The 27,378-nt window shown below is 43.1% G+C and overlaps 2 protein-coding genes across 5 annotated transcripts in view; one reads left to right on the forward strand and one right to left on the reverse strand.

The window, feature by feature from the left end:
* Nucleotides 1–6,165, forward strand: part of jarid2b (jumonji and AT-rich interaction domain containing 2b) — a 339,245-nt gene extending 333,080 nt beyond the window's left edge. For all 3 annotated transcript variants that reach the window (XM_068001688.1, XM_068001689.1, XM_068001690.1), the window contains 2 exons: nt 1,870–1,977; nt 4,275–6,165. In XM_068001688.1, coding sequence (XP_067857789.1) covers nt 1,870–1,977; nt 4,275–4,451 — 285 coding nt within the window. In that variant the 3' untranslated portion in view covers nt 4,452–6,165. The remainder of the gene's footprint in view (nt 1–1,869; nt 1,978–4,274) is intronic.
* A 625-nt stretch (nt 6,166–6,790) lies between these two features.
* The window catches only part of LOC137336829 (dysbindin-like), a 225,916-nt gene continuing 205,328 nt past the window's right edge, over nt 6,791–27,378 (reverse strand). The window contains exons 10-11 of one of the 2 annotated variants that reach the window (XM_068001692.1): nt 8,519–8,589; nt 7,399–7,489 (exon numbers count right to left, since the gene is read on the reverse strand). In XM_068001692.1, coding sequence (XP_067857793.1) covers nt 8,534–8,589 — 56 coding nt within the window. In that variant the 3' untranslated portion in view covers nt 7,399–7,489; nt 8,519–8,533. Of the gene's footprint in view, nt 7,490–8,518; nt 8,590–27,378 lie in introns of both variants that reach the window. The other variant, XM_068001691.1, reaches the window with a different exon arrangement.

Consider the following 27,378-nt stretch of genomic DNA (forward strand, 5'->3'; position numbering starts at 1 on the left):
CCTGAATCCCTGAGATTATCTTGTACTCTTGCAGTTTTTGAATTTGTATTTATTCTATCCATATGCACCTTGACATTGGTGCTGTGCTGTTGGAATTTTTATCTAAGGCTATCAATATGAGACCATTATTTGCTGGTTGCGAGTCAACGGGCCCTTATGTGACCAAAATGAAGCACTGAGGTCTTCAGATTTAGCACAGGTTGGCTTCTTTAATTCTGTTGTGGTACATAAGGAATTAAAAGCCAGCTTCACACAGAAAACTTGTCCTAATTTATTTTTGATGCTGTAGTTGTAACAGTTGGTTTTAGCTAGTTATCTGAGGGCAATGCCACGTCATTCAGTTTAAATACAAACATTTTGTGGGATTGGTTTGAGTTATGTTTGATTGGAAACTTCTTTTTGAGTTGAACAAACAAGCTATTTAAATCTACTTGGTCCCGGGTGTTCTCTGGAAAGTATTTCCCAGCCTGGCTGGTTCAAATGTGAAATTTTGACTGAAGCCTTCATTGAATGATGAGCCAGATAGCTCTAGTGGACAGTTTGAAAAGGAAAAGGGCAACTGTGGAAGAATACATAGTTTAGCACAGCAATCATAACTATTTAGTTATCTGCTATTTACTCATGGAGATAGTTAAGTCTTAAAAATTATTGTAAAGTCTACTGTGTTTCTCTGATACTGTTTAATGAATTTGTTAGTTAAAGCCTAAGTTTTAGGCTGACACTTAAATTTGTTAGGTGTCAGCCATAGCTCAGTGGTAGCATTCTCATCTCTGAATCAGAAGGTCATGGGTTCAAGCCCCTCTCCAGAGACTTGAGTACAAAATCTAGGTTGACATTCCAGTGCAGTAGAGGGAGTGCTGCACTGTCGGAGGTGCCATCTTTCGGATGAAACGTTAAACCGAGGCCCCGTCTGTCCTCTGAGGTGGATGTAAAAAATCCCACAGTACTATTCGGAGGAGAGCTGGGGTGTTCTCCCCGATATCCTGGCCAGCATCTAAAACAGATGATTTGGTCATTTATTTCATTGCTGTTGAGACCTTGCGGTACACAAATTGGCTGCCGCGTTTCCTATATTAAGACAGTGACTACACTTCAAAAGTACTTCATTGGTTGTAAAGTGCTTTGGGACGTCCTGAGGCCGTGAAATCAAGTCTTTTTTTAAAAGGCCTGATCTACTGTAGTATTTACCTAGATATCTTGGGCGTGTGAAAGCCCTCTCTGGGACATGGGGTCTAAGGCATTGAACCTCCAAAAATACCTAGAGTAAAAGAGAGTTTAAACAAAAATGCAGAAACTCAAAACGTTGTTGCATTATAGTCTGGACTCATTCTGAATGATACGGAGATATAGACAGAGGAGCTCTGTGCACGTGATTCCATCCCTTCCATCACTAATTCTTTATGTTGGGAGAGTGCAGTGGAGCATCTGCTTTGTCAAAGGTTAAAAACAATCAATGAAAAGTTCTTCAAATTCTCTCATAAGTACATTGAACTACCTGGGCACTTTAAAAATGGGGCTTTGCACTGGGCTGAAGTTAAATGGGAGATGCACATTTAACAAATGTGGCATCTCACCTACACAGGCAGGAAAGAACATTGGGGTTTGCTGAGACAATAATATGCAGTGAACATGGATTTGCCCTTGGGAGAGATGGGAATAAATTTAAAAATATACATGTCTACTAAATGCACCTCCGTTAGGGTATGATGGTCGCTTCTGCCTGCACAAGTCACACAAATATTACATCATCAATACTGTTAACTGTACCTTTACAGAACTCAATGTGAATTTTTGATTTTGATATTTAAAACAAAGAATTGCACCTTGACCAATTTAAAGTACTAACCCCCAAAACTTTTATCTACCCAGGTAGTGCAAGAAAATGAGAATGTTGTCTTCTGTCTCGAGTGTGCTCTTCGCCATGTAGAAAAGCAGAAATCCTGTCGGGGATTGAAGATGATGTATCGCTATGATGAGGTTTGTTGATGGTAGATATGTGCATTTTCTTACAAACTGATTCTACCTCCATTCTCTATCCACCACATGGTGTAGGGCCATTGCCCAGCTTGACAGGTTCTGGGGCAACCATATAGTAAGGACCCATGCAAAAATGTTGTCATGGTACTGTAGATGGGCTGCAGGATCCTGCGCCATTTCCTTATCACTGGCTAGATTCTCTGCACCTGGTCTCTTGTGACCAAAGCTGGGGTCAAACCTACAACAGTAGCTTAAATTAGACAGACAGGGTGTCAAATAGACTGTTCTTTAACCTGTCCTGCCGAGGTTTTTTTTTTGCAGGTTTCCCTGGAGACTTGCAACAAAGCTTCAGCAAATATGCTGGGCTGTCTTTAACAGAGCACATGTACAAAGGGAAGGAAAACTTGTACTTCTTAGAACCAGCTCATTGCGAGAGAATAGTGTATATGGTTCAAGAGGGAATCTCGAAGGTATTGATTGGAAGATGCAAGAGCATCTATCTCAGTTATTCTGGTGGATGCCATCACATTTCTTCAGAACCATGCAGAGAAGGGGAAAAGGGCACTCTAGTCCATCCCATTTCTCTTGAGTGACATAAAGTCCCAATGCAGGTCAAGTTTGTACCATATGACCGTGTTCCTTCAGGATTCAGAACTCCGACATACAGTGGATAGGTTTCAGTTGCCTCATGTGGAAGATCTGGGACCAATCTAAGAGGTGTATTTGTGGCACAGAAGGGAAAGAGTTGCAGACAGGTTGACCCTGGGCTGCATTAACTGTCAATCAATACCTGGTGGAGGAGTTAGCTTCATAATATGCACATCCCCCGATAAAGGTCCTGGTTAAGCAATTAGTGACCGTGACAAAAATGAAACCTGTTTGCCTGTTAGATTATTGATATGAATTCTTTTAGTAGTAACAGCACAGAGGGTTAAAAACCTAAGTTCACGTGGAAAATGGCCAGCCTGTTTGATACGCTTTCAGCTTGGTTGCATCAATGGGGAAATATATATGTATTAGTTTGACTAGTTCTTGTTCAACCAAAGGGTGGTTTTGATATGCTACTGTCGACTGAATGCAGACAATTAACTGTACCTGTGTTGCAGTACCTTTGGCTGGATGTTTAAAACGTTAAATACCAATTAGCACAGATGTTTCAAACTGGGGGACAAACATACCAAAGAACATATAACTATTTACTATAAAGTAAGTGCAGCTATTTTGTTAGTGGCCTTTGCTTCAGCATGCTTTCAGTCACCTGGTGTGAGGCCTTGCCAGTGGTGCTCTTGTAGTAAATTTACCACAATGTCTGTACAGAACTGTTCACTTCCATGAAAAAAAATCATCCAGCTTTTAGCCTGATTTGTCCTGTGCTTGAGCAGAAAGTTGGAGTTGATGATTGACTGGTGATATGCAGAGGCTCATCAATGGGTAACCCATAAGACTGTAATATATTATCTACCTCATCATGTATAGTTTGAAAATTTCCTTGGAAACGGTCACCAGGCAGAAGAAAGGTCTGTTTGTACTTGCCAGTAGAGTTTGTCCAATAGCGCAGTATTACACACATTCTGCTAGTGATGTAATTGGTCAACTAAATTACAAGATTACAATCTTAATCACTTGTCTGAACGTCAGAATTCATTAGTTGAGATTGGAGAGAATTAATTTGCTGTTCGAAATCTGTCTCCAGGGTCCATATTCGTGCATGCTGTGTGTGTGTGTGTGTGCATATCAAGGTTGAGAGGTTGTTAGTGCTGGAGAATGAAACACACTCCATTTCATTCACCCAGTGTCAGCATCGAGCACTCCCAGGTCAGGTAAAACCCAGCTGGATACAGAAGGGGCCGATTTAACCCTATCCGCCCGGTGGGTAATCGCCTGAGTCTTGAGCTGACTAGGTTTTGGGGAGGCTAGGTTGAATTCACTTCGCCTCTCCCCCTGCTCACCTGCATCACGCTCCAGGTTAAAAATCAGGGCGAGAGTAATGCTCCCTCTGCTCTGTCCCAACCATCTGTCTCGCCCCCAACTCTCACCATCACCCTGTACCGTACCAGTGTGGTATTCTTTTTGTTACCAAAATCAACCATTCTTGGTGCCTTTTGGAATGGCACTGTCAATAAGAGCAGTTTTTTTGCTGTAGTCCCAAGCCAGCTAGGAACAGGATCGAGACTTCCTAAACTCAGACAATTAGCAGACAGATTTTGATCCCATTTCATTAAATGTTAATAATGCAAATGTATTATCGATTTTTAGCTGTTTTTGTGATAATATAAAAATAGTAATTGCTTTTACAGGATCAAATAAACAACTTAGTCAATCAAATCTGTGGAAAAGCAGCAGCTAAGAGCAGCAACAACAATACCAGTACCAGCAAGCCTGCACTGAAAAGAGGACCTCGAAAGCGAGCGACCATTGATGTGCCAGCAACTAGACTTTCGTCCTTGTCCAGAAGTGCTACAAGTTCCCCATGAAGTTGCCAAGTCTTGTACTCGTTTTTTTTGTACTATAATTTGTGAGTACTTGCTAGAAGAATGCAAGCTGTCTTTGCACTAGCTCTAAAGATGACTTCTGTTTTGTTTTTAGGAAAAAAAAAAGCAGTTTGTTTTAGCATTAAAATGTTGGCTTATTTCTTTTAGGAACACCAGACGCTGCAGTTGGCAGTATTCCTTGGAATGCAGTAGTAGTGTTTTCATTCACTGTTTTAAAAACCAAGTCAAAGGGCTGAACAGTAATCCAAGTTTGCATTTGCCCTTTTGGCTGAAGCAAACCTCTTATTTTTGATTTTTTTTTGTTACTGTGAACAGGTGGGATGTTTTAAACCCGTTTGAACTAGGTTGAAGTTGAGTGCTGTGTGTTTTATCTTGCAATTTCAGTCATGCGAGCAGCTTTTTGGAGGAAGGAGGGAGGTAAAACTTGAAAGAAACTGCTTCAGTTTGGCTAAGTTTTATGTTGTTTTTGGTTGTGTAAGTTGAAAAGTTTGCTTTTCTATTTAGAAAATTGTACTATTGTTTTTAGAGTCATGGCAGCTGATACTTGATCTGGTTTACAAAGTATAAAAGAAATGGTGATTTTGAAAGTAAAGGTGATATTTTTCTCCTTACCAGCACATCACTATGCATCTGTAATAATAAGGCTGCCTGGCTGGAGGAAACTGTGCCTGACTTTCATTAGCAAATTCATAAAGTTTTTTGGTGCTGTCAATCATTTTATCAAAAAAACCCTACAATGGTGTCCTTTATCAAATTATTGAAGCAGGGCTTCCCTGCTTCGCCTTTGTAGATGTGCAATCTTTGTAACATTCCATTTTAATTCCACTTTCATCTCTGTGTTCCTTCTCCATCCTTCCTTTTTGACACAGAATCAGCATTAATGTTCAGTTCATTGGTGAGATGGTCACAATGGAGAGCCACTAGAGGACGTGCATATTTCTTTGTGAAATGTGAAAATGCATTTCCTTCATTTCTATTTGTGTTTTACTTTCCATGTTTGTAAAAAAAAATAAAGATTAAAAAAGAAAAAAGAAAACAAACAAAAACAAAACAACTTTGTACATACGCCTGTAAATTGTTTTAAATACTTGAGCCTTTTGTGGGGGGGAGGGGGAGGGAAGGGGAAGAGAAACAAAAGAGATGAAGAAAAGCCTTATGTTTCAGTTTCTTCATCGGTTTTGGATGCTTACAGGGTTTCTTGTAACATTTAAGTGCTGCTTACATCACTGAACAAATAATGGTGTAGCTGTTGCCCCTTTCAGTGTATTTTATTAAAAAAAAGGGAAACGTTCATTATAACTAGTTTTCATTGCTGAAAATGCAACATTAATTGTAGCTACCCATGTTGCACTGAGCTTGTCAGTGGTGACTGTCAAGAAGTCATTTTATTTTTTCCCAGTTGTTGGTTGGTTGGTTGTTGCTGCAGAAGACTGAACTGCTTTGGAGTATTTAACAACATAACTGATTTCAAGTGTTTTTCAAATGTGGTTGTCCAGTTTTTATGGCCTTACTATGTATTTTTTGTTTCTTCTTTGAGAGCAGACATCTTTGACTATTGCTTACAGATTGACATTTAATTTATTAGTGCTGCTCTGCACCTTTCCTTTCTGTGCGGAAAGAGTTCACGTTGTAATTGCGAGTTTTTTTTTACTTTTCAGGTTTGTACTTAAAAGTTTAATAAAACTTTTGAGCAGTTTCCTGTGAAGTTGAGTTATTACTCTTTAACTGTTCACATTAAAGACACTAAATTCAGTGGGGCTTGGTGTTAATATGTATTAATGTGCTTTTTTAAACCATTGGAGAGGTAGCAAGGGTCTGGGTCTGCATTAATTCTGTACTATAATACAGTATTGGTTTGTTTGCACATGCGGTTTCTATATGTAGCAAGAATGACACTTAAACATTGGCTACCAATACAGTCATGGTGTTTATATTTGTCTATGTCCTAAGTATCAAATTCTTGCTATAAGCAATATATGCTTACAGCTGATTTAATTTTGCCATCCATGCAGACTCCTAGTCAGTACTTCTGATACCAGCAGGATATTTTATGTTATTCCCCTCTCCTCCCCTACCAATTCAGCATGTGTCTGGATAAGCTGTGCCAGTTAGTTACCAGGTAGCATGTTTGGCAGTGACAATGCCAAATACTTTGTCACAGGGAAGCATGCCTCCTCTTTTTGCTGATAAAAGATGTGGAAGGAGAAAATAATTGTACAGTAATCAAAAGTTTTTTTTTTAAATATACAAACAAGACAGCTTTGATCTTTCAAGCTGGCAGCCCTATAAGCTTAAATGAAAACTGAATGGCACTGAACCAGTACTGCAAAACTCTTTTATTAATCTGAATGTCAAAGTGCACAACTTCAGACAGAACTCAAATAGCTCCCAAAACACAGATCAAACCTGGATTGAAACTATCCTTCTGTGCATCATACTGTTAACAGGCAATTCCCAACAGGTTAAGTGCTGTGCATAGAAATGTGAATAATCTCTTGGGGTGGGGTGGGGGGGGAAGAGAAAGGTTCATTAGTCAAGCCTGAGAAATGTGTTTCTGTATTTGAAGTAAATGGGTAATCAATTATAACTTACTATAAGCATGTGTATATATATAATTATCAATGTTAATGTACAGAAACACTGGGTAACAGGAATTTACACTCATTCAAAATGGAAAACATAAAAGGGTCTGGATTAGCCATCACATCTCTTTCACTCAATGGATTCTTCATTCTGCAATATTCAGTTAACTTTTGACCAACCATCTCAAATAATGATTTTCACACTTTACTGAGAGTCACTGTCAGAGTTCTCTTTGGGATCTGAATTTACTGCGACCAGAGTGTTGTCTATTTGAACTTCCTCTTCATCAGACTGAACCAGTGGAGTGTCATCTTCACTCACGTTGTGGCTGGCAGAGTCAGGGGAGGTGGAAGACACAGAAGATAATTTCAATCTTAGCTCAGCTTGGCTTGGCACTTGCAGTGTTATTTCACTTTGATATGGCTCGGACTCAGACTCTGTACAAAAAGAGAAAAAAATTATTTCACTGACAATATGAATGACCAGCTATTGTTCATCTGAGGAAAAATTTGTTCCAGCGGTCACTGCTCTGGGTGGCAAGCAGATCCATCTCTGCCAGATACCCAATCGTTTTATACCAACAGGGTGCAGTTCTATGTAAACATTTTAATGTATGCTAACAGATCTGTGAATTTGCTGAAGATTGGTTGGATAGTAATTGTTTTAGAAGGTGTTATACCTTGTAATGCACAGCTGCATTTTTTAAGGCTGCAAAATCTAATTAGTAAACAGTCATGGGTTATTCAGTGTTCAGTTGTTTGCAAATTGGAAGGTGCCTAATGAAACTTCAGATTCCTTTGCAGAAGCACACCATTTCACAATTGTTTTGCATCGGTTTAAGAAAAAGTGTTTGCAGATGTTGATATTACTAGATCACCTATTGTGTTGCTCATGATAACACAATTATAAAAGACTATGTAATGCTAAGGTAAAGCCCCTGATCCTAAGATGAATAGGGGACAGGAATGCATCCTTGGAATTTCTGGGCTACCACATTCATTTCATATACGACAACTCACAATGAAACACACTGCAATACAGCACTAATATGAGGATAAGTTTCTTATTTTAGTCCATTGAGTTTTTCCCAGCTTGCTTGTTGACTAAAAGGTGAAAAAAAATCCATTAAAAATCTCACAGGCAGTGTGCCATTTTCCCCAATCAGTTCTATGTACTTGATGAAATTCCAACTTTAACTCTGGGGGCGGGGGGCACAAGATTTCAGAAAACAAATGCAGCGCCTTTCTCCTTGTATTTTAACTTAAGTTAGATTGTAGCTCTTGTCAGATGTCTGATCACCCAACTGGTGGTGTTAACAATTGTATTGAATGTGTTTTTAAAAATACTGATGTAAAACTCACTAAGAAAATGTATCAGCCATGGAACGTGTGACTTGTATTCCATTTGAACTGTAGACTGGCCAACAGATGTTCAATGAGTTTTGGCTCAATGAAACCATTACTTACATTGTAGGGTCTTCTTCATTCTTCAAATGAGCAGCCTCCACATCTTGCTGAAGTGGCCCAGTCCTGGGACCCTGTTTGGTCACAAAATGCAGGAGCCCTCGTTTTGTAATGTCACAGGTGTCCCCATATAATCCACCCCTTTCCCATGCAGCTTCCAAGGCATATTTTAAAAAGGTGAGATTTCTGTGCTCCCTACAGGTCTGAGGGTACAGCAAAGGGGCATGTGCTCACTTGAAGAAAACCAAAGTTGAGGACTGACTAAGTACAAGCAAGTCAACATTGTAGAATATATTAAGCAATGTCATTTCAGGGTAAAAATTCAAGTACAGTACACAGAAATGGGACCCAGGAACTGTGTCAAAAAGGTCCTAGGTTCCAGGTCTGAATATGCATCTTGCAAATTTTCATCCTGTGTTTCCCACTGACCAAGCATGCAAGCTTCATTATGCATGTGAATGAGAACATTGTTACTTAACCCTCTTTTTTTTTGTCAGAAATCCCAGCTAAGGTTAAGCCTAGCCATTTAAGATGCATTAAAGGCAAGTGGTATTCTCTCAGATGAGGAGGGGAGCTCTTAAAGGGGACTGCCTTTTTTTTGACACAATTTTACATTGAATGGCAGATGGAGTTTAATTTAGATAAATGTGAGGTGATGCATTTTGGTAGATCGAATCGGGCCAGGACCTACTCCGTTAATGGTAGGGCATCGGGGAGAGTTATAGAACAAAGAGATCTAGGAGTACAGGTTCATAGCTCCTTGAAAGTGGAGTCACAGGTGGATAGGGTGGTGAAGAAGGCATTCAGCATGCTTGGTTTCATTGGTCAGAACATTGAATACAGGAGTTGGAATGTCTTGTTGAAGTTGTACAAGACATTAGTAAGGCCACACTTGGAATACTGTGTACAGTTCTGGTCACCCTATTATAGAAAGGATATTATTAAACTAGAAAGAGTGCAGAAAAGATTTACTAGGATGCTACCGGGACTTGATGGTTTGACTTATAGGGAGAGGTTGGATAGACTGAGACTTTTTTCCCTGGAGAGTAGGAGGTTTAGGGGTGATCTTATAGAAGTCTATAAAATAATGAGGGGCATAGCTAAGGTAGATAGTCAAAATCTTTTCCCAAAGGTAGGGGAGTCTATAACGAGGGGGCATAGATTTAAGGTGAGAGGGGCAATTTTTTCACTCAAAGGGTGGTGAGTGTCAGGAACGAGCTGCCAGAGGCAGTTGTAGAGGCGGGTACAATTTTGTCTTTTAAAAAGCATTTGGACAGTTACATGGGTAAGATGGGTATAGAGGGATATGGGCCAAGTGCAGGCAACTGGGACTAGCTTAGTGGTATAAACTGGGTGACATGGACATGTTGGGCCGAAGGGCCTGTTTCCATGTTGTAAAGTTCTATGATTCTATATATTAAATATGGAGTTTGCTTGAAGATTATGTAGGTCCTGACACAAATTTGTATCGTGACTGAGGGGGACTCCCATAAGGACGCCTGCAGCCAGATTCTACCAAAAAGACTGCCTAGTGCAGGCGAGGTCATTTGTAGTACATAGATGCCAATTGCCAATGCACAGATGTACTCAGGAAGGTTGACACATTCATTTCCTTTCCCACTGAACAGCAGCATAACAACTGCCAATTTGCACACTGGCTTGCAATTCACAAACTGTAGGGGTTCATGTATGGCATATATGGGGCTGTCCAGCATGTCAGTAACTGAACATGCAGCTGGGCTGAGGTGGCAGAATTTGCTGATTGAAGCCCATATAAGAGTTTAGGTCTAAATATGAGTTGCATCTTATATTGTGTCATGCTGCTGTATGGCTATGCTAAGCATTCAAAGGGCTGTAAAGTTGCATGAAAGCTTTAGAAGAGTAAGTAGTACAAGTAATAGGTTCTCACACTTGTATGTATACTTGGGACAGATACTTGATATAAGAATCTGCTGGACAGCATTATCTTAGCACATTTCCTTGCAGCCAGCAATCAGTTACTTCCTGCTAGGTATTTGACATCCACGGGAAGGGTGCCTTTGAACGCCACAGCAGGGCAATCTTTCATTGCCTTACTGATTACATCAGCACCTCACCATCACAATCTAATGAGAGTTGCTTTTTAAGGAAAGCTCTTGCAAATTTCAGATTCTGCTTTACGTGCAAAATGCAAACAAGTAATTTAAAGTAGCTCCAAAAGCTGTTGAGCACTCAGTACTGGTATAATGCAAAATGCTTTAGTTACTCTATTCAGTACGTAGTGATTTGTCACTTTTCAATGCAGGCACAACAATGCATTCATTTTCCTCGTTTGTGCACGCTTCAAGCAACTGCAAGGATTTGTTCCCAACTTGCTTATTTCTCGGACACTAATTCTTGATAATAGCAACTTACAGGTTCTTTCTTGTGCTGCAGATAATTCCTAGTGAGTCACAGTAACCTGCTATTTTTCTGTCCTATATCAATCACTTAAATAATACACAAGTCAACCACATAATAAAAGCTATGAAATTTAAGAGCCTTTAACTTCTCCCATCTGTTATTTTATTTGCTGTGTAAATCCCACTGCATTAACAGTCACCAGAGGGAAAGGGGGGGGGGGGTAGTTACTCTTAGCTGCTGCAGTCCTTTAAATCACAGGAGGAAATCCCACCCCACGTGCAAACTCCTAGAAGTAACCTGTCACATGAGGGAAAGGGAGGGGTTTACACGGACTAGTAAATAAAGGCTGAAACCAGGTGTTGAGGTGGGAATGGCCTCTGCAGTACAACAGGAAGATGCTCAATTGTTCCTGCCCCATCAGAACTTTTACCCTTTAATCACAGTGCCTGGTGCTGGTGACTTGGTGTCAACAGCCACTAAGCTGGGGACACTTCAATTCTCCCTCTGCTTTAACTTTTCTTCCCTTTCTTTCCAGACACTTTTCTCCCTTTTCCCACACACTGATGTAGGGGATGTGTGCTGGTGGGTTACTACAACAACAACTTGCATTTATATAGCTCCTTTAATGCAGTAAAATAGCTCAAGGTGCTTCACAGGAGCATTATCAAACAAAATTTGACACAGCCATTTGGTGATACTAGGACAGATGACCAAAAGCTTGGTCAAAGAGGTAGGTTTTAGGGATCGTCTTAAAAGGAGGAAGGAGAGGTAGAGGGGTTTAGGGAGAGAATTTCAGAGCTTAGGGCCTAGGCAGCTGAAGGCACAACTGCCAGTGGTGGAGCAATTAAAATCGGGGATGCACAAGAGGCAAGAATTGGAGGAGTGCAGAGATTGTGGAGGATTGTAGGGCTGGAGGATGTTACAGAGATAGGGAGGGGCGAGGCCACGGATGGATTTGAAAACAAGGATAAGAATTTTAAAATCGAGGCGGTCCCGGACCAGGAGCCAATGTAGGTCAGTGAGCACAGGGGTGATGGGTGACTTGGTTCGAATTAGGATATGGGCAGCGGTTTCAGATTAGCTCAAATTTTATGGAGGGTGGAAGATGGGAGGCCAGCTAGGAAAGCATTGGAATAGTCCCGTCTAGAAGTAACAAAGGCATGGATGAGGGTTTCAGCAGCAGATGAGCTGAGGCAGTGGCAGAGACGGGTGATGTTACGGAGGTGGAAGTAGGCGGTCTAGGTGATGGAGAGGATATGTGGTCGGAAGCTCAACGCAGGGTCAAATAGGACGCCAAGGTTGCGGACGGTCTGGTTCAGCCTCACAGCGGCCAGGGAGAGGGATGGAGTTGGTGGCTTGGGAACGGAGTTTTCAGAGGGGACCGAAGACAATGGCTTCGGTCTTCCCAATATTTAGTTGGAGGAAATTTTTGCTCAGCACTGGGTGTCGGACAAGCAGTGTGACAAATGAGAGACAGTGGGGGGGGGGGGGGGGGGTCGGGAGAGGTGGTGGTGAAGTAGAGCTGGGTGTACATGTGGAATCTGATGTGTTTTCGGATGATATCAGGGGCAGCACGTAGATGAGGAATGGGAGGGGAACAAGGATAGATCCTTGGGAGAGTCTAGAGGTAACGGTGCGGGAACGGGAAGAGAAGCCATTGTAGGTGATTCTCTGGCTACGACTAGATAGATAAGAATGGAACCAGGTGACCGCAGTCCCGCCCAGCTGGATGATGGAGTGGTCAACTGTGTCACAGGCTGCTGACAAGGCGAGAAGGATGAGGAGGGATAGTTTACCATGGTCACAGTCACATAGGATGGATGATATTTGTGACTTTGATAAGAGCCGTTTAAGTACTGTGGCAGCGGTGGAAACCTGATTGGAGGGATTCAAACATGGAGTTGTGGGAACGATAGGCACAGATTTGGGAAGCGACAACACGTTCAAGGAGTTTGGAGATGGGACGGTAGTTTGCAAGGACAGAGGGGTCATGGGTGGATTTTTTTTTGAGGAGGGGGATGATGACGGCAGATTTGAAGGAGAGGGAACCGTTAACAATATCAGCTAACATGGGGGCCAGGAAGGGAAGTTGGGTGGTCAGCAGTTTAGTGGGAATAGGGTCGAGGGAGCAGGAGGTGATCTCATGGTTAAGATGAGCTCAGGAAGGACACGAGGGGAGATTGGAGAGAAACTAGAGAAAGATCTGAGTTCAAAGCTAGGGCAGGGGGGAACCGTAGGAGAAGTTTGGCTTGGTGGGCTAGGGGAAGGGAAAGAAGTGGCAGAGGCAGCTGTGCGGATGGTCTCACTCTTAGTGACAAAGTCGTCCATGAGCGCCTCGCACTTTTTGATGGAGGGGAGGGCGGAGGGATTTAAGAAGACGGTTTGTAGTGAAGAGAAGCCGGGAGTTATCTCTGCATTCCAGGATGATCCTGGAATTCAAGTTTGCGATCCTTAGATTTAAGAGAGTGGAGATGAGGGCCATACCGGGGGGGGAGGGGGAACGACCAGGGTGAGAGAGAGTAATGGTTTTAATGGGGACCAAGGGCATCAAAGGTGGAGGTGAAGGTGTGATTGAGCAGATTGGTAGTTGCAGAAATGTCGTGGTGAATAGAGGGCCAAAGGCTAGCCAATTGGGAATTTGAAGGTACAATTCTAAGTGATTTGGGGGAGAGTTTTTTTCCAGGGGTGGACACAGAAGGAAGTGGGATTGGGAGGGGGAAGGGGGGTGTGGGTGGAGAGGGATACAAGGAAGTGATCAGAGATGGCCCTATCCACGATTGACACAAGTAGTGAGGCCATGAATATGGGTAGGGGAGTTTATATGGAGGGTGAGATTAAGGAAGGATAGGAGAGCAGTGAACTCAGAGGAGAGAGAGCATGATGAGTTGAAATGGAGGGTGAAATCACCAAGGATGAGAAGTTGCTCGGTGCAGAAGCTGAGGGAGGAAAGCAGTGAAGATATGTAAGAATCTTGATGTTCCACAGGAAGCAGCTTACTCTCCTGTATCTCACTAAATTGGCCATTCTTCATGGATGATTCTAGACGGTGACTACCAACAGACGATATGGTTGTCTGGGAGGGAGGGGAGAAATCTTAGTCAAATAGGATCCTTTCTTAACCGATGTCTACACATACATACTTCCAGTAGGGTTTCTTGGAGAACCATTGGGTGTGGAAGGGGCAAGAATCCGGCACAATTTTCTCTCCCCCTGATAAGGGTGCTGAGACCAATTGTAGTGCCTCAATGTCAGCTTGGATAAGATCAGCTAACTCAGAGCAGGGATTGAACCCAATGCCTTCAGGTCTATATTGTTCAGTTACTCACTAGCTTAATCAGTTAAACCATTAGGGGAGCCATGCTCTGATACCCTAGGTAATGGGGGAAATGAACACAGAAATATTTGTTTCCATGAAAAAAAACAATCTGTCCTCACTCCTTGAGCAGAAACATGGGACTGGTAATATAAGGAGGTCTATTGCTGGGTAGCCCAAGCGTGGAGTGTCTTCTGGACCATCTAGATATGGATCTCTTACTCTCGATGTATTTGTAAAGCAACTGGGAGCACTTTTGTGCTGTCTATCGCAGACAGATGTTATACTGAGTGTCAACTTGTGAGACGGGCACTGAAGTGCAAGCTATGTCAATAGACTCTGCAAGTATCTCAGATAAATGCACCGCTGACTGTTTGAGGCTGTTCTTGTGTTACCTGTCTACCTGTCCTGAGTCCATCCTGTAACTGGACTCTCAGATTGCTGTCTCCGATTCAGAGCAGAAGTTTAGTCAAATCTCCACTGGCTGCAAAAGTGGAGACCTGTGAAGAGCCCACAGGTGAAACAGGCTCAACTGCAAACATCTTGTGAATTATTGAGGATTAGAAACACAGTAGTCATGGCCATCTATTACTGTGAAGCTCCAGAACACAGTGTAGGGTTTGAACCTGGTTTGGATTGGATCTGCAGATTGGAGGGTGGCAAATGTAACCCCACTATTTAAAAAAGGAGGGGGAATTACAGACCGATTAGCCTAACATCAGTAGTAGGGAAAATGCTAGAGTCTATTATAAAGGATGTGATAACAGGACACTTAGAAAATATCAACAGGATTAGACAAAGTCAACATGGGTTTATGAAAGGGAAATCATGTTTGACAAACATACTGGAGTTTTTTTGAGGACGTAACTGGTAGAATAGATAAGGGAGAACCAGTGGATGTGGTTTATTTGGAGTCCCACATAAGAGGTTAGTGTGCAAAATTGAAGCACATGGGATTGGCGGTAATATACTGGCATGGACTGAAAATTGGTTAACAGACAGGAAAGACAGTAGGAATACATGGGTCTTTTTCGGGGTGGCAGGCAGTGACTAGTGGGGTACCGCAGGGATCAGTGCTTGGGCCCCAGCTATTCACAATATATATCAATGATTTGGACGAGGGAACCAAATGTAATATTTCTAAGTTTGCTGACGACACTAAACTAGGTATGATTGTGAGTTGTGAGGAGGATGCAAAGAGGCTTCAAGGCGATTTAGATGAGTTGAGTGAGTGGGCAAATACATGGCAGATGCAGTATAATGTGGATAAATATGAAGTTATCCACTTTGGAAGGAAAAACAGAAAGGCTGAGTATTATTTAAATGGTGAAAGATTGGGAAATGTTGATGTACAAAAGGGACCAGGGTGTCCTTGTACACCAGTCACTTAAAGCAAACATGCAGGTGAAGCAAGCAGTTAGGAAGGCAAATGGTATGTTGGCCTTCATTGCAAGAGGATTTGAGTACAGGAGCAAGGATGTCTTACTGCAGTTATACAGTGCCTTGGTGAGACCACATCTGGAGTATTGTGTGCAGTTTTGGTCTCCTTACCTAAGAAAAGATATACTTGCCATAGAGGGAGTGCAGCGAAGGTTCACCAGACTGATTCCTGGGATGGCAGGACTGTCATATGAGGAGAGATTGTGTCGACTCAGCCTGAATTCACTCGAGTTTAGAAGAATGAGAGGGGATCTTATTGAATCATATAAAATTCTGACAGGGCTAGACACACTGGATGCAGGGAGGATGTTTCCCCGGCTGGGGGGGGTCCAGAACGAGGGGTCACAGTCTCAGGATATGGGGTAGGACATTTAGAACTGAGATGAGGAGAAATTTCTTCACTCAGGTGGTGAACCTGTGGAATTCTCTACCACAGAAGGCTGTGGAGGCCAAGTCACTGAATATATTTAAGAAGGAGCTAGATAGATTTCTAGACACAAAAGGCATCAAGGGGTATGGGGAGAGAGCAGGAATATGGTATTGACAGAGGATCAGCCATGATCATGTTGAATGGCGGAGCAGGCTCGAAGGGCCGAATGGCCTACTCCTGCTCCTATTTTCTATGTTTCAGTTGGTACCATTCTTGTACAAAGTATTTAAGAAAAGAGATTTGAAGAACCTTTTTTTTAAAAAAGTACAACGGACACCATAAACAGTACTCGCCCTCAAAAAACGAGACAATAGATTAAGTCAAGATAGACTGTGCTGGAAAACTATGCTACCTGAATAAATCTCTCATAGACCTAGAGTGTTTTCCAGACAGGGAACAAACAAATTGATGGTGCAGTGAATCCTTTAATACTGAGTGGGAGTGAGGTTGGTTACGTGGTAAAGCTTTCAACATCTAACAATATGTTAAAGAAGTCATCCCGCTGTTTCTTCCCGACGTTGTTGATGACAACAGCAACTTGCATTTACATAGTACCTTTAACTTAGGAATGGTGACGGTGTTGTACTGAGGAATTGTGAAAAACCGACTCCACTCCAAAGACGGATAGATTTAGGACCAAAAATGTGGGCTTAAAGCAGGGCCTTAAAAGAGAGGAGGAAAGTGGAGGAATCGGGGGAGGGAATTAGCTCAAATGTGGTATATCATATGCTAGTGATGTGTGGAGGATGTAAAATGAAGAATGATCCTATCCATCAGGACTTACATATGGGAAACCAGATAATGATTAGAGCCCGACATTGATAAGACCATCTGCTGGTAAGAAGCACTGTTGACACCAAGTTTAAAAATACTATACGTTCAAAATGCATACCAGAAGAATTGGGTTAGCCAATAACCACAGGCCAGGTGTACACAAGTAGCCCAGCTGGGTGGTTTTTCTACGAAATGCCTCTCTTTAGCAACATTGGTGAGTTTATCCATAGCATACAGTGCTATTGAAAGTATCACCATAAAAGCAATTCTTCAAAAGCACAGTTCCAGTTGTGCTACACACTTCTGTTGTAGGGAGGATTATACATAAAACAATTTATGGCAGAATGCTGACCAAGAACAGGCACTGAGGAGGAGGAGGAAGAAACAGAAACAGAGCAAGGAGACATGTGGAAAATTAGAGGGTTGGAGCTTGCTGGCACTCTAACACATGGTGCTGTGAAGATGCAGACAGGCTCAAGGCCTATTAATCCCCACACACCTAGTTCCTAATTTTGTCCGTGGCATGGCGAGAGGTGGCAAGCAGAGAAGGAAGAGATGGAAAATGGACATCAGCCATCTCACACCTTCACCATCTGGTTCATCTTAGATGTACACGGGAAGTGGGGATGGAATGATAGCCTGTGCCTAATGGATCTTGTAAATCACAAATATAAGGAGCGATTTTGTAATTCTGCACTCCCAGCAGAGAGCTGTGCACAAAGGGGGTGCAGTCGGAAAGAAATCTACAATACTGTAGCTCTGATTCTTTAATCTGTGCATGCCCCAAGTGTGGGATCGCAGAGGAATCCCCAGGAAGCTGAAAACTGCTCACTGTCCTGTTATCAAAGATCATGTGGATGCATGCCACTTGTCTAGTGTCCTACTTATTACATTTTGATGGTTCCTATTTATCCCACACACAAACAACTTGTATTTATATAGTGCCTTTAGTGTATTAAAAAAAACTTTAAGGCGCTTCACAGAGGCAAGAAGAAAATGGACACTGAGCCAAAGGAGAGGTGATCAAAAGCTTAGTCAGAGAGGTGGGTTTTAAGGAGGCTCTTAAAGGAGGTCAGATTTGAAGAGGAGGTTTAGGGAGAGAATTCCAAAGAGTGGGACCAAAGCAGCTGAAGGCACGGCTGTCAATGGTGGGATGTACAAGACACCAGAGTAAGAGAATGGAGAGTTCAGGGGGAGAGGTGTTGTGGGGCTAGAGGAGGTTATAAAGATAGGGAGGGACGATGCCATGGAGGGATTTAATGACAAGGACAAGAATTTAAAATCTGGGGCATTGGGGTACCAAGAGCCAATGTAGATCAGCGAGGACAGGGGTGATGGAACATGGTGCAGGACAGAATACGAGCAAAGTTTTGAACAAGCTGGGGTTTTGGAAGGTAGAAGAAAGGAGGTCAGCCAAGAGAACATTGGAGTAATCGAATATGGAAGCGATGCAGGCACGTGAGGTAAGTGCGGAGGAGGGTGATATTATTGAGGTGGAAGTAGGCGGTTTTTGTGATGGAGAAGATATGAGGTCGGAAACTTGGCTCTGGGGTGAACAGAACATGTCAAATCAGATAGAGGTTTGAAGAAATCAGGACATCAAAACTTAATTTTAAGCTTTGCTGAGATCGTGACCTACCTGAAGTTTGGTTTTGTCTATCTCTTCCTGTTTGGTGAGTCACACAACAAATTGCTCTTCAGGCAGTTCAGACTGTGGAAAGTGCATTTGTTTTTTAAAAAAAGAAAAGCCTATTCATTCTGAACTCAGAAAAATGTGTTGTTTTTTTTTAAAATGTACCTAATTTCATCAAATAAAACAACAACTTGCATTCATATAGCGCCTTTAACGTAGTGAAACGTCCCACGTCTATACACAGATAGAATACACTTAAAAACATTCAGAATTCTTCTGCTAAATTGAGGTGCAGCAGGGATTGGGAAATCTATTTGAAGAATTCAGAAGACAAAATCATGCGATATAACTTAAGTGATAGCAACATTTTTAAGTGTCTTTTTCCCCAGATTTCCTTTTCTGATTCAGATCTAATGGCTTAAAATTGCTGTACTGTTTTTATAATAGGGCCCAGAACAGGGCTACATGGGTGGCTGAAATCTTTAAACATTAGAAATGATTACTACATACTGCAAAACTGTTTATTACAATGTTGTACTAGGGTGCAAGATTGTGTAATTTCCTTAGTGACAGCAATGGGAGTTAAGCCTATTACAGCAATGTGAATGTTTATTTAACAGCAAACACTGGCAATCTGTTAGCCACGACAAAAAGACAATAGCATCAGCTACATCATTCTACATTCAACCTTTCCTCTTTAATAATCATGTTGCAAACTGCATGAAGTTAGATACCTTTTTTCCATCCTTTCCTGAAAATCTGCCTCTTTGATAAAATATGCTCTGACCTGCCAATCATTTAGGGATAGAGTACATATGATAACTTCTATAAGACAAAGATGTGCTGTTGGCACTGACAGATAAATAAATGTTTAGATTCAGATTTGGAGAAATCTTGAATTTATCCAAAGTTCAAATATTAAGGCAGCACCAGTAGTCAATTAAGGAGTTAGACAAATATATATCTTTCGTCCTTGGCCCATTAGTGAATTAGCTAGATGCAGGCCTATCTCATCTCCCCTCCAACCACCCCCGCATCTCTCCGCTGGCCCCTGAGTGACAGAGAATGGACGTCGATCCACCACAAGATGGCATACTTGCAACATCACAACTAAACAACAAGGGGTTTGACACTCAGTGACACTTCAACAAAAAAAGAGAATCAGACACAAATGAACTCCAAAGCCAGGACACACATTGGCATAACACTGGTAAATTATATTATACCTGATTATTGTTTTTAAAAACAGAAATGTAACATTTGAATCTGAAAGGATTGAATTGGAAACAGGACCAACTTCAAATTGGCTTCACACTTACTCCTTATCCCTAAAGACACTAGGAAATGATCATCGAGCACTAACATCAAGTGAAGGAGGAATGCATAGCACTGATAGGTGATATCAGCAGTTAAAACGTAATTGTTAGCCATGCCTCCCCTGAAGACTATATAAAAGGAAGTGTCTTTTCGGTCTCTGACAAGCAGTCTCTTTATTGTGATAGCTAGTCGTCATTTTGAATGAATTATTCTTGAGATACTGTAGAACCTCCCTCCCCCTCAAAGATGCATACATGGTCAGATTGTTTAAGGATTATGAGGCCATGTAAACCCCACATGACCGGTATGCGCTGAGTACCGCTATTGCTGCATGAAATCATGGTTAATGTATTTATTTTTCAAAGAAAAACATATTACGATTCTTTGAAACTAACAACAGCAGCTCCATCGACCAATGTCAAATGCAATTCCTGCTTGCTGATTCTGAAGCCCCAATGAGTTGTCTCTATGGAATCCTTAAATGTTTGGAGGTTTGTAACTGTTGCTTTGTAAGGTCTGGTAGCAATTGTTGAGCAGATCATGCTGCTGACTTTCTAGGGGTGAAGACCTAAATGGGCCTCAACGTGCCCTTGTAAGGATGAAAGAATAGTCTAGTGTGGTTTTGTGGACTAAGTACTTTAAATATTACTGAGCGTGCAAAAGATAACTAGTTTTTTTTTTATTCGTTCACGGGATGTGGGCGTCGCTGGCAAGGCCGGCATTTATTGCCCATCCCTAATTGCCCTCGAGAAGGTGGCGGTGAGCCGCCTTCTTGAACCGCTGCAGTCCGTGTGGTGACGGTTCTCCCACAGTACTGTTAGGAAGGGAGTTCCAGGATTTTGACCCAGCGACAATGAAGGAACGGCGATATATTTCCAAGTCGGGATGGTGTGTGACTTGGAGGGGAACGTGCAGGTGGTGTTGTTCCCATGCGCCTGCTGCTCTTGTCCTTCTAGGTGGTAGAGGTTGCGGGTTTGGGAGGTGCTGTCGAAGAAGCCTTGGCGAGTTGCTGCAGTGCATCCTGTGGATGGTGCACACTGCAGCCACAGTGCAGTGGGGGAGGGTTTAAACTAATTTGGCAGGAGGAGGGGCATCAGGATGTAGCATTAGAGAGGAGATACAAGGTGGACAGAGGACTGGAAAAGGTAAACAGCATTAGAATAAAGAGCAGTTCAGAAATAGGAGGGAGCAGACAGGGGGGAAGAGGCAAGGCAGACTAAGGAGGATTTGGGGTGCATGTACATAAAGGCATGGTAAATAAGGTTGGTGAGCTAAAGGCATAAGTAGCCACATGGGATAATAATAGTGGCAATAACAGAGACCTGGCTCAAACAAGGGGAGGAATGGACACTTAATATTCCTGGCTACAATGTATTCAGGAAAGATAGGGCAGGAAAAAAAGGAGGGGGGAGGAAAAAGAGAGGATGGCAGTATGGATCAAAGATACTGTTACAGCACTGGAAAGGGATGATGTAGTTGAGGGGTCAAAGACAGAATCTATTTGGTTTGAATTAAGGAACAACAGATGAGCTATTGGGTGCATACTACAGACCACCAAATAGCAGGAAGGAGATAGAGGAGAAGATTTGACAGCAAATTGCGGAAAGATGCAAGAACTATAGAGTAGTGATAATGGGGGACATCAATTCTCTCAATGTAGCTTGGGAAAATAACAGTGTAAAGGGCAAAGGGGTAGAATTCCTGAAATGGGTACAAGAGAACTTTCTTGATCAGTATGTTTCCAGCCCAATGAGGAAGAAATCAGTGCTGGATCTTGTTCTGGGGAATGAAGTGGGGCAAGTGGAGCATGTTTCAGTGGGGGAGCACAATATCATTATCATTAAGTTTAGAGTAGTTATGGAAAAGGAAAAAGAAAAATCAAATTGAAATTAGCTCCCCTCCAGTTGAGTATTTTCACATGAGTTGAAATGTGATCTGGTACAGGTGGACTGGAACCAAAGATTGGCAGGTAAAACAAGAGGAGGTCTTCAAAAAGGAGATAGTTCGGATACTGACTAGACACAATCCCACAAGGGGGAAAGGAAGGGCATCCAAAGCTAGAGCTCCCTGGATGACTAAAGATATAGAGATTAAAATGAAACAGAAAAAAAAGAGGCTTATGATAAATGTCAGATTCAGTAGAGAACCAAGCTGAATACAAAAAGTACAGGGGAGAAGTGAAAAAGGAAATAAGAGGGGCAAAGAGAGTGTAAGAGAATAGAATAGCAGGTAACATAAAAGGGAACCAAAAGTCTTTTATAAACATATAAATAGTAAAAGGGTGATCAAAGGAAGGGTGGGGCCGATTAGGGACAAAAAAAGATTTTCCTATGGAGGCAGAGGGCATGGCTGAGGTACTAAATGAGTATTTTTCATCTGTCTTCACTAAAGGAGGAGATGCTGCCAATGTCACGGTATAGGAGGAAGTACTAGAGAAACTGGATAGGATGCAAATAGATAAAGAGGAGGTACTTAAAAGGTTGGTAGCGCTTAAAGTAGAAATGTCCAGATGGGATGCATCCTAGTTGCTGAGGGAAGTAAAGGTGGAAATTGCAGAGGCTCTGGCCACAATCTTCCAAGGCTCCTTCGATATGGGGATGGTGCCAGAGGTCTGGAGGATTGGAAACGTTACTCCCCTGTTCAAAAAAGGGAAGAGGGATAAATCCGGCAATTACAGGCCAGACAGCCTAACGTCGGTGGTGGGGAAACTTTTAGAGACAAAATTCTGGGACAAAATTAATTGGCACTTGGACAAATATGGGTTAATAAAGGAAATCCAGCATGGATTTATTAAAGGCAAATCATGTTTGACTAACTTGATTTGAGTTCTTTGAAGAAGTAACGGAGAGGGTTGATGAGGGTAGTGTGGTTGATGTGTAATGTGGAGTTTCAAAAGGATTTTACAAAGTACCACATAATAGACATGCTAGCAAAATTAAAGCTCGTGGGATTAATTGGCAGTGGCTGCGTGGGTACGAAATTGGCTAGGGGACAGGAAGCAGAGAGTAAATGGTGAGCGGTTGTTTTTCATACTGGAGGGAAGTGTGCAGTGGTGTCCACCAGGGGTCGGTGTTGGGACCACTGCACTTCTTGAGATATATTAATGACCTGGATTTGGGTACACAGGGCATAATTTCAAAGTCTGAAGATGACATGAAACTCAGACATGCAGTAAACAATGATGAGGATAGTAATAGACTTCAGGAGGACATAGACAGAGTGGTGAAATGGGCAAACATATGGCACATCAAATTTAATCCAGAGAAGTGTGAAGTGATTCATTTTGGTAAGAAGAATGAGGAGAGATAATATAAACTAAATGGTACAATTTTAAAGGGGGTGCAGAAACAGAGACCTGGGGGCATATGTACACAAGTCTTTGAAGGTGGCAGGACAAGTTTAGAAGGCTGTTAAAAAGGCTTACTGGATTCCTGGCTTTATAAATAGAGGCATAAGAGTACAAAAATAAGGAAGTTATGAATGTACTCTGGGTGGGCGACTTCAATGTCCATCACCAAGAGTGGCTCGATAGCACCACTACTGACCGAGTCCTGAAGGACACAGCTGCCAGACTGGGCCTGCGGCAGGTAGTGAGCAAACCAACACGAGGGAAAAACTTACTTGACCGAGTCCTCACTAATCTACCTGTCACAAATGCATCTGTCCATGACAGTATTGGTAGGAGTGACCCCCGCACAGTCCTCATGAAGACGAAGTCCCGTCGTCGCACTGAGGACACCATCCAACGTGTTCTGTGGCACTACCACCGTGCTAAATGGGATAGATTCAGAACAGATCTAGCAGCTGAAAACTGGGCATCCATGAGGCACTGTGGGCCATCAGCAGCAGCAGAATTGAATTCCAGCACAATCTGTAATCTCATGGCCCGGCATATTCCTCACTCTACCATTACCAACAAGCCAGGGGAGCAACCCTGGTTCAATGAAGAGTGTAGAAGAGCATGCCAGGAGCAGCACCAGGCATACCGAAAAATGAGGTGCCAACCTGGTGAAGCTACAACTCAGGACTACATGCATGCTAAACAGCAGAAGCAACATGCTATAGACAGAGCTAAGCGATTCCGCAACTAACGGATCAGATCAAAACCCTGCAGTCCTGCCACATCCAGTTGTGAATGGTGGTGGACAATTAAACAACTAACGGGAGGAGGAGGCTCCGAGAACATCCCCATCCTCAATGATGGCAGAGTCCAGCACGTGAGTGCAAAAGACAAGGCTTAAGCGTTTGCAACCATCTTCAGACAGAAGTGCCGAGTGGACGATCCATCTCGGCCTCCTCCTGATATCCCCACAATCACAGAAGCCAGTCTTCAGCCAATTCAATTCACTCCACGTGATATCAAGAAACAGCTGAGTGCACTGGATACAGCAAAGGCTATGGGCTCCGACAACATCCCAGCTGTAGTGCTGAAGACTTGTGCTCCAGAACTAGCTGCGCCTCTAGCCAAGTTGTTCCAGTACAGCTACAACACTGGCATCTACCCGACAATGTGGAAAATTGCCCAGGTATGTCCTGTCCACAAAAAGCAGGACAAATCCAATATGGCCAATTACCACCCCATCAGTCCACTCTCAATCATCAGCAAAGTGATGGAAGGTGTCGTCGACAGTGCTATCAAGCGGCACTTACTCCCCGATGCTCAGTTTGGGTTCCGCCAGGACCACTCGGCTCGAGACCTCATTACAGCCTTGGTCCAAACATGGACAAAAGAGCTGAATTCCAGAGGTGAGGTAAGAGTGACTGCCCTTGACATCAAGGCAGCATTTGACCAACTGTGGCACCAGAGAGCACTAGTTAAATTGAAGTCAATGGGAATCAGGGGGAAAACTCTCCAGTGGCTGGAGTCATACCTAACACAAAGGAAGATGGTCATGGTTGTTGGAGGCCAATCATCTCAGCCCCGGGGCATTGCTGCAGGAGTTTCTCAGGGCAGTGTCCTAGGCCCAACCATCTTCAGCTGCTTCATCAATGACCTTCCCTTCGTCATAAGGTCAGAAATGGGGATGTTCGCTGATGATTGCACAATGTTCAGTTCCATTCGCAACCCCTCAAATAATGAAGCAGTCTGAGCCCGCATGCAGCAAGACCTGGACAACGTCCAGGCTTGGGCTCGTAAGTGGCAAGTAACATTCGTGCCAGGCAATGACCATCTCCAACAAGAGAGAGTCTAACCACCTCCCCTTGACAGAGGTCACATTACCATCGCCGAATCCCCCACCATCAACATCCTGGGGGTCACCATTGACCAGAAACTTAACTGGACCAGCCATATAAATACCGTGGCTACAAGAGTGGGTCAGAGGTTGGGTATTCTGCAGCGAGTGACTCACCTCCTGACTCCCCAAAGCCTTTCCACCATCTACAAGGCACAAGTCAGGAGTGTGATGGAATACTCTCCACTTGCCTGGATGACCGCAGCTCCAACAACACTCAAGAAGCTCGACAAAATCCAGGACAAAGCAGCCGGCTTGATTGGCACCCCATCCACCACTCTAAACATTCACTCCCTTCACCACCGGCGCAGTGTGGCTGCAGTGTGTACCATCCACAGGATGCACTGCAGCAACTCGCCAAGGCTTCTTCAACAGCACCTCCCAAACCCGCGACCTCTACCACCTAGAAGGACAAGAGCAGCAGGTACATGGGAACAACACCACCTGCACGTTCCCCTCCAAGTCACACACCATCCCGACTTGGAAATATATTGCCGTTCCTTCATCGTCGCTGGGTCAAAATCTTGGAACTCCCTTCCTAACAGCACTATGGGAGAACCTTCACCACACGGATTGCAGCCCTTCAAAAAGGGGGTTCACCACCACCTTCTCAAGGGCAATTAGGGATGGGCAATAAATGCCGGCCTCACCAGTGACGCCCACATCCCATGAACGAATAAAAAAAGTTATACTAAAGTTTTACACAACACTGGCTAGGGGCCAGCTGGAGTATTGTGGCCAATTCTGGGCACCACACTCTAAGAAGGATGTCAAGGCCTTGGAGAGGGCGCAGAGGAGATTTACTAGAATGATACCAGGGATGCGGGACTTCATTTACGTGGATAGACTGGAGAAGCTGGGATTGTTCTCCTTCGAGCAGAGAAAGTTGAGGGGAGATTGATAGTGGTATTCAAAATCATGAAGAGTTTTGATAGAGTCAATAAGGAGAAACTGTTTCCAGTGGTAGAAGGGTCTGTAACCAGAGGTCACAGATTTATGTAATTGACAAAAGAACCAGAGGCGACGAGGAAAAAAAAAATTTATGCAGTGTGTTATGATGATCTGGAATGCACTGCCTGCAAGGGTGGTGGAAGCAGATTCAACAATAACTTTCAAAAGGAAATTGAATAAATACATGAAGGGGAAAAATTTGCAGGGCTATGGAGAAAGAGCAGGGGATTGGGACTATTTGGATATCTCTTTCAAAGTGCTGGCAAAGGCACGATGGGCTGAATGGCCTCCTTTTGTGCTGTATCATTCTATGATTCTATAAGAGAAAGTCAAGTTACTCATACTATAGTGCATACTATAGGGTGGCGTGTCAAAGCTTTTTTCTTTATGGATTGCATTGGTAATTACCATGGAGCCTCGGGACAGAGGAGGAAGCACATAAAATTTAAAGCCATTGATTTGCATATATCTCAGGTTGCTGACATTAACAAATCTTGGTGCTTTGATTTAAGATTTATCCACCAATGATGAGGCAGTTACGCTCAAAATTGCCCTTTACAAACCTCCAGGTCCATAAAATACAAACATGATAAACCAGCAATTAAGACGTACAAAACTGAGTTGTCTGCATTCTGAAGGCTGTACAATAGATCACCTTCAAAGTGGGGCCCTCGTGAGTATCCCGAGGAGTCTGAGAGTTCACGTTTCTGTCCATGGGAAGGACCAGGTGCTTGTTGTGAGCACAAGAATTTTCTATTCTACATTTTTCCTGTATTCACTATTATGTTAATTCTGTTGCCGTATATTAATAAAAGAATAATTTCTGCAATGATAGTAAATTCTTCAGAAGGTAGGCAAAGGGTCTCTAGGAATGAGTCAGTCACTGGGCAGGATTTTAACAATTTCAGACCTGCCCCCAACCCGCCCATTTCTGGTTTTCACCGGGGCGGGAAACCAATCCACTCTCAGGAGGCGGGTTGGTCACTAAAACCTTTCAAGGAGGCCTCAGACCTCCATTTTGAAAGGTTTTGAGATTTTAGTCTGAGGGTTGGATTCTGGGCCTTCTCCTTCACGCCGCGCAAGAGGAGGCGAGTAGGCCTGAAACTGCAGGTAGGTGCCTTTCTGGCGCAGCTTGTGGGCCTGGAGGAACAGGAGTGTTTCCCCCAGGCCCAAAAAGCCTACCTGCAGCGAAACTCCCCAGTGATTGTAGTCCCTCCCCCCCCCCCCCCACCACCCGTGACTGACCCCCCGATCTCCCCCAACAAATTACTGACTCCCTGATGACTGACCCTCCCGTGACCCCCATGGCCCCTGGTATCCCTGTCAATCAGGCTGGCCTGTCGGACGGGAAACTGACAAATAAAAAAGAGGTCCTTACGTTGAAATCGT

The sequence above is a fragment of the Heptranchias perlo genome, chromosome 2 (genome assembly GCF_035084215.1).
Source record: "Heptranchias perlo isolate sHepPer1 chromosome 2, sHepPer1.hap1, whole genome shotgun sequence".
Lineage (NCBI taxonomy): Eukaryota > Metazoa > Chordata > Chondrichthyes > Hexanchiformes > Hexanchidae > Heptranchias > Heptranchias perlo.